We start from the raw sequence: 7,470 nt of genomic DNA on the forward strand, positions 1-7,470 counted from the left end.
TGCTGTACTTTTGAACATATATAAAGTTGTCGATTAGTGCCGGATTCATCTTGTGACTTCACAACTTTTTCTGTTTACCCGACAATTTCACGTGCTGATTGTCTCAAAAGCTCCGTTGCTATGCTGCTCTCTCGATTCTAGTTTCGAGCTAGTCTTTCAAGTATCATTTTCAATGTAAGCTTGTTGTCTTTTGGCTTCGTTCCAAATGTAGATTCCAGATTAAAGACCACACAATATTTCCTTGGGTTTCTCCATCTGGTTCATGAGGACCGTCTTAATTCCTAAAGAGTTCAGACAACTAAGCAAAAGCTTAAAAGCTTCATTAGTTACTGAGAATCATTTATGTTTCGCAAATTTAAGAACCAACAACTCCTAATGACTCGTGATTTTCTTCCCACAAATCATACTAGCAAATTACTCTCGTACAATTGTTTGCAAACTTTATTCTCTAGTACATCGAGATTTAATCGTGTATCAAACTTGGTTTGAATCGCAGACTCCATAATTTTTGTTAAGATGTTATCTTAATCAAAAGTTCCAGGATACATGGACCCGCATTTTAAGATCAAACGGTCTCTTTACCAACTCGTCTTGGTAGACTAGTTGAGCTAGCTAGAGTCATTTTCCCTGGTCCCTCCCTACACTGTGTTGGTGTATACATGCCATGGTGTTGCTATGCTGTTGCATCCGCATGTGATTGCAATTTTTGAACGTTGTTCTTTAAGCAATGAAATAAAGTTGAGAGTTCTTTTATTGGTCAAAATTTTTAAACAAACCGCCTAGCTAAACCAATCCAAACCCGTCGAGAGAGATGAAGTAGACCCAACTCACCATTTAATAGCCCCCTGCTAATCTCCTGAGGACGGATCCTACCCTCTCACTCACATAACGGCTTTGGTGTAGTTTTCTGGATGGTCTGTTTATTTATTTAGCATGTGGGTATGTTCAGTACATGAAATGAATTCTACAAAAATGTTGCTTATGGATCATCCTTCACTTGTAAAACCTTAGTAAGCAATCAGTATCAGTAAGAGGTGTCATCCTTACTGATAGCAGTTCATGCACCGTCTTTCTTTTTTTCTTTTTTTGTTGAAGCATGCTGCACCGTCTTCTAGTCCTCGACTTAGACGTGTAGCTGGTTATGAATAGCATTGGCGGCAAATTTATAAACGGCTTCAGTTGGATGCACGGCGTCCCAGAACAAGTACTCCGAAGGGTTTGAACAAACTGGGGTGAATGCATTACATAAAGGTCCCGTTTCAACCAAACCACTCCCACAACATCCTCTATTTGTTTCTACAAAACCTGTCGTCGCACCAACAAAGAAAATTCACTTTCATCTCTATTCTTAGAAAAATAAATCCATTAGAAAAAACATCTAGAGTTGGAAACATACCATATTTTTGTGGATTCTTGATCATATCTATCATTCCGTCAAACATATTTACATAAATTATGTTGCTACCGGGAAGGGTTGTTGGCATGTTCCGAGTCAAGTTCTTGAGTTTTGCATTATACATTTGAGTTTCTACATTCTGATTTTCCAGGCATTTTCTACCCTCCGTACCTTCCATAGTTTGGATTGGTCCACATCCTAGCGGACCCAAGCCCGATGTTGTAAATGTTCGACATCCAAGATCATATAGTTCCTACGGCAATACAAACAATTAAAAAACGAGAAAGTATACCAATGTAATTTTGTCCCCCTTGCAATTACGGGTTCATACCACTACCTCCACGGTGGTGGGATCATGCCAACCATCAGACCAATTGAATGAAAAAAGAAAAAGAAAGACTGAACTATTATTACCTTAATTAAATGTTCTTGCTTTGTTAGGAGAAAATCGTGATATCCTGTGATGTCAAACTGAAATCGTCTAGATGGTGAATTGTAAAAGTTGAAAACAATGTCATTAGATCCTGCAGAAATCAAAACAAATGCACCACTAATTATTTTGTTAGCCTCTTCATCTCCAACCGCATTTCTAAGTCTCTCTATATACTCCTTAAAGTACATCACTTGCGTCGCAACTGGAATCACCCCGGAGAATGCCCGTTGTTAATTCATCGAAACCTGATCCAGCAGATGCAAAACTGACGCCTGTACGTAAATCATCGTCAGACAAACTAGGGTCCAAGTATGGTGGAACAAACTCTTTGATACCAAACAATGATGCTAACATATCAGGAACCAACTTTCCGTTTGAAAACCTTCCCAATGGAATACCATTGGGAAGGTCTCGACCGTATGGATAGTGGTTGCTCTGGGTTAGTGTCGGGATGAAATTATTATTTCCGGTATCAACAGTCGAATCACCAAAGATTAGAATTGCAGGGTACATAGGCTTATTTGAGGCATGACAAGTTTTTCCACTTACTAGGATTAAGCTGAAGAAGATCAAAATGGGGTTCATGCTTAGAGATTGATTGATGTTTAACTTGTAGCATAACCATTGATGTTAATATAGGTTTATATAGAGAAATGACGCGAATTTATTAAGCTGAAATGAAACGGCTCTTTTTTAAGTTTCAACAAAGCTTTAACTAATGAAGCTTTTAAGTTTTCCAATAAAACTTAAGTTCAATAACTCCTAACGTCTCTAGAAGTTAAAGCTTGTTGAAACTTAACAAAGAGCGGTCTCATTTCAGCTCAATTCATGTTATTGATTTCTCCATATATGTTACAAGTTCGACATATCTCAATATCTCCAACCATGAACCCCATCTTGATCATCTTCAGCTAAATCCTATTATTCAGCACGAGGTTATGTTCAAATGACAAAAAAGTAACAAGAATTGCTTAGAAATGACAGCTTATGCACCCAATCCTATCTGGAAGATCATAAGGGTGGAAATGACAACCCATTTGGAGTTAATGCTAGTTGAAACTTTAAAAAAGAGCCGTTCATTTCAGCTTAATTCATCTTTGATTTCTCTATATAAATCTGAATTAACATCAATGCATATGTTTCAAGTTAGCATAACTCAATCTCCGACCATGAACCACATTTTGATCTTCTTCATCTAAGCTTAATCTTATACAGTGGAAAAACTTGTTATGCCTCAAATATACCTCCTGCATATCCTGCCATTCTAATCTTTGGTGATTCGACTGTTGATACCGGCAACAACAATTTCATCCGAACAGTTCTAAAGAGCGACCACTTTCCATACGGTCAAGAATTTCCGAACGGTACTGCCACTGGAAGGTTTTAGTTCCCGACTTACTAGCATCATCTTTTGGTATCAAAGAGTTTGTTCCACCTTATTTAGACCCTAGTTTTTCCGTTGATGAATTACGTACTGGTGTCAGTTTTGCTTCAGCTGGATCAGGATTAAACGAACTAACGACCTTGACCTCTGGGGCGATTCGGATTTCAGTGCAGCTGGGGTATTTCAAGAGTTATAAAGAAGTTCTTGTAAATGCTGTAGGAGAAGAAGAGGCTAACAAGATGATCAATGGTACTACTAACTTCTCCCTATGGAAATTACTGACTTTGAATTTGATGTTCTGTAGTTGCAACTTCTCCAAAGAAGGAAATTACCTTTAGCAGTTATTGATAACCAAAAAATCAAGACATGCATGGGGATGACATAACTCTTCTATAAAATACATATCAATAAGATCGAACTCAACTAACGAAGGAACTCCACCGATATTCAAACTTTCTGAAAACAATCATTTAAGAGTAAGATGCCTAAGTTGTTGAAGCTTCGCAATACCTGCTAGTCTTATCTACCAAGTATGGAAGACAAGAAGGAATGCACATCCACATTGGAAGGTCCGACCCCATAAAGTTATAACATTCAAAATTTTCAAACAGGGGTTAGAGAGCTTCTGAGTACTTGAAAGTTTCCTACACCTAACACTGTAGGAAACCTTTTCAAGATTTCTATTAGAAAATGTTGATGAAGATGGGGTTTCCTTAGTATATATATCATTCATTTACTGACATGTAAAGTTTACCCGACCTCTATCATTTTCTGCCATCTAAGCAAAAGACCAAAAAATCTCCTGAACTCATTTAACTACTATATCTCAATTCTTAACCATGCCTTTGGATAAGTTCTCCTTCTTTCCAACCTTTCCACAGGAAAATGAAGATGGCAGCCGAAGCTGTTCTCAAATACTGTGAAATTCCATTAGAAATTTCAAATTGCAACTTCCAAACTAGAGTTGTAGTCATTTTCTCAACAAGCCAAGCAACTCCATGCTTGCATCATCAGTAACGACCTGCCAGTAGAAAGCTATGCAAATCTCTTACAGTTCTGTACTTGATATTCTTAATGCCTCAACTAGATGCTTCAAAAGTTTTTGATAATCTCCAACATGAACCAGAATGAATTCGACAAGATGAGCTAATGTAAGGTTAGAGCAACATTATTTTGATATTTTAATAGGCTATTGAAAATGCTCTTAGCTATACAAGTACATTTATAGTTCAAGACAAGGTTCTGATATTATGCAACTAAACATATATATGAGTCTGTTCAGACATATTGGTCAGACTTCCATGAAAATCATTCAGCCTATACTTAAAGTCATTGTAAACAAAAGATAAGACAATTAGCATTAAAGTACGGGCATATAACATTTAACTAAGTCTCAAATAGACATTTCAATAACTATATATTTTGAAGAAGACATATATACTGCAAAAACAAGAGGAAACACCAAATTACATGAGTTCGCAGGAAAGTCTCTTGCTTCTTGGCTGAGTATAGAGTTATCCATTATTATCTGACTACTTTTGGTTGCAGGTTCTCTAGTAAAAAGCTCACAATATCACCTACTAAGTTCTCATAAACTGCCAGTTGATACTTGAAGAAGCTGTAGGAACTGCTCTTAGCTTTTTTATAAATAGCTCAACTTGTCCCTTGCTAGCACGCGAACCAAAACTAGAACGCGAAAAGATTACATCAACCTGCTCCAAGACCTTTGCATTTTTCAACAAAAAAGCCGGAAGTTTGAACTTAGCATCACATGCTTCCACATCATAAATCTCGACAAACCAAAGGTAAGACAACATTTCCGGGGATGACAATCCTGCTTCCCAATCAGCTCCAATATACGCTAAATTTGTCTACATTCAATCACAATAACTGATGGGTCACGACTTTAAAATTACACAAAAGAAATGCTGCCAGACGAGATAGATGAAAAACATAGATATTCTACTAGAACTGTAGGAACGACTTCGCAGAACAAATTGAAAAACAAAGAGCTTAGTTAAATGTTACCTCCATGGATTGAAGGAAAAGATCAGTAATACTAGGAGAAATCTTGAGTAAGTATGCTACTGAGCGCAAGCTGTTTCTTGTAGACCAAATTTCCAGCATTAAAGATTCTAGACTACATAAGCGAGGTGGTTGACAGTTTAATAAGTCAGGAGCTTGAGAAAGAACCTTGAGAAGCAAAAATAAAAAAATCAAACAGCAGCAGATAGACTTGCGTTAAAAATAGTAAACCAGGAGTCCTTAAAAGAACTCGATAATCATTTGAAATAGGATATTAATGAAGTTATGTAAAAATCTTAGTTCTATTAGTTCAGAATAAAAAAAATCTTCCGCCGTCAGTCCTTCCTCTTTACCCTAGACTTGAGAAAAAAACACAAAGATGACAATCATCTTCATAACCAATACGCATCATCATAAAAGCTGAGAACCCATCTTCTCATAAATTTGTCTAGGCAGTAAAATATACACCATTTTCGCAATATGATAAGATATGTTTAATTCGTGGAAGAGAGGAAGCACCCATACCTCAAGGAAACCAGGTGATAATATCATTTTTTTTCACCATGCAAACCGCTCCTAGTAATTTCATCATATGTTTAGCATACACAACTTTCTCTTTTGAAGGCAGATTCAAATAGGTATCAGCATCCTCCTCCTCCTCATCATCATCATCATCACCTTCTTCTTTTTCTTCTTTAAGTCTCGTGTCAAAATGTACTTGGGATAGTGGAGAACAATTTTCTAGAGAATAATAGTGTGTCAAGAAAAATCTCCAAGTGAATGCTGCCAGATTTGGAGCAGATAATTTGACAATGTTAACCATACTATCATTTTGCTGCAAAAGATGTCTAAAAGCATACTTAAACTCCTTAAGGCTGAGAGAAAAACAACAATCAAATTCCTTCCTTTATCATTGTGTATATCAAAATCAACTACGTGTAACGTTTCAAGAACTGGACAACTTGGAAAGAGACTTTTAGAAAATTCTACACCGGAGATTGATAATCCACAGTAGGCCAGTACTTTAAGCTGAGGTAAATTCATTGATCTTGGTAGAATAACATCTACATATCTGGCATTACCACACACTTCTATTACCAACATTCTCAGTGATTTACAATTAAAGAGACGGTGAGGAAATTCATATGCCGAATTATAAAACTGAGTGATTAATATTCTTACTTCTTGAACATTATACCCAATAGCATTAAGGCACCATCTATTAACATGTACTGTCACTGAATCATCATACGCTGAGTCACTCCAATCCAAACGAAACCTCTGAACATCAATGTCTTTCCGGCGAAAAATGAATACCATGTCAACAAACATTACAAAACTATCTTTTTTGTCTTGTGAAAATGAACTCCTATAGAAGCTTAGAAAAGTGAGAGATTTCCAGATATCAATCCATCGTTTCGATAAGACACTGGTTTGTACTGCATATTTAGGATCAATGAAAGACAGGATGTAGTGAATCAATGCATCTTCCAACCTACTGATTCTATCTTCCCTATCAGAACATGGTTCATTTCTTATTTCTTCCATTGTTAACCTAAAATTGAACAATAAATCTAAGAAGACCCCCAAAATTTGTAATTCGAAAACCCCTGAATCAAAAGATGGAAAAATAAGTAGTACCTTTGAGAGTGTAGAAATGGATGATGAGTAGAAACTCTTCAGGTGCAATTGGTTAAACCTGAAACACCAAATTGAAGTCTTCAAGTGAAAAACCCCTCAAATAATTCTAATCTCTGCATGTTTCTGATCTGATATGGGTTCACTCCAATCAATCAATGATTCCATCTGCTTTTAGGTTACAAGATGATGTCTTTCTTGTTATAATTTCTCAAAATCTCTCAAACAGACGGAAACTCTGAAAATATGTTCCTCAAAACCTAAAAAGGAACCCCGAACCCACTTTATCGTGGATATAGAATACTAAGAATTACTAGGTAGTCCAGAAAACCCAGTACCGGTTATTTTCTAATCCATTCCTAGAATAAAATTATCCGCTGGTCCAAAAACATGTATATTTATTCCCTAGTCCAAAACGTGCGGGTCACACAAGACAAGTTTTTCAAAAGTACCAAAAATACCCTTTTTGCAACTCCACGAACAAATCAAATTCAGTTTCTTTCTCTTTTTTTTTCATCTCAGATTGTTTCTCTTTGGTTTTCTCTGCTCCTGCGTTTTGGTTCATCACAGTATCTGGTAGCGTCTTTCAATTAG

The 7,470-nt window shown here is 36.5% G+C and overlaps 2 protein-coding genes and 1 pseudogene across 2 annotated transcripts; all 3 read right to left on the minus strand.

Moving 5' to 3' along the window:
- Positions 1-1,123: 1,123 nt before the first annotated feature.
- Positions 1,124-2,414, minus strand: LOC113280249 (annotated as a pseudogene).
- Positions 2,415-4,496: 2,082 nt separating this feature from the next.
- On the minus strand, positions 4,497-7,118 carry LOC113283861. The gene is made up of 3 exons (XM_026533237.1): positions 5,764-7,118; positions 5,242-5,406; positions 4,497-5,084 (listed from the first exon to the last, which is right to left on the minus strand). Exons 1-3 carry the CDS (start codon positions 5,788-5,790, stop codon positions 4,794-4,796), a joined length of 483 nt encoding a protein of 160 aa, XP_026389022.1. The 5' UTR covers positions 5,791-7,118; the 3' UTR covers positions 4,497-4,793.
- LOC113280250 (FBD-associated F-box protein At4g10400-like) lies at positions 5,998-6,786 on the minus strand. The gene has a single exon (XM_026528899.1). It carries the CDS (start codon positions 6,784-6,786, stop codon positions 5,998-6,000), a length of 789 nt encoding a protein of 262 aa, XP_026384684.1.
- Positions 7,119-7,470: the final 352 nt, after the last annotated feature.

Source organism: Papaver somniferum, chromosome 5 (assembly GCF_003573695.1).
Source record: "Papaver somniferum cultivar HN1 chromosome 5, ASM357369v1, whole genome shotgun sequence".
Taxonomy (NCBI): domain Eukaryota; kingdom Viridiplantae; phylum Streptophyta; class Magnoliopsida; order Ranunculales; family Papaveraceae; genus Papaver; species Papaver somniferum.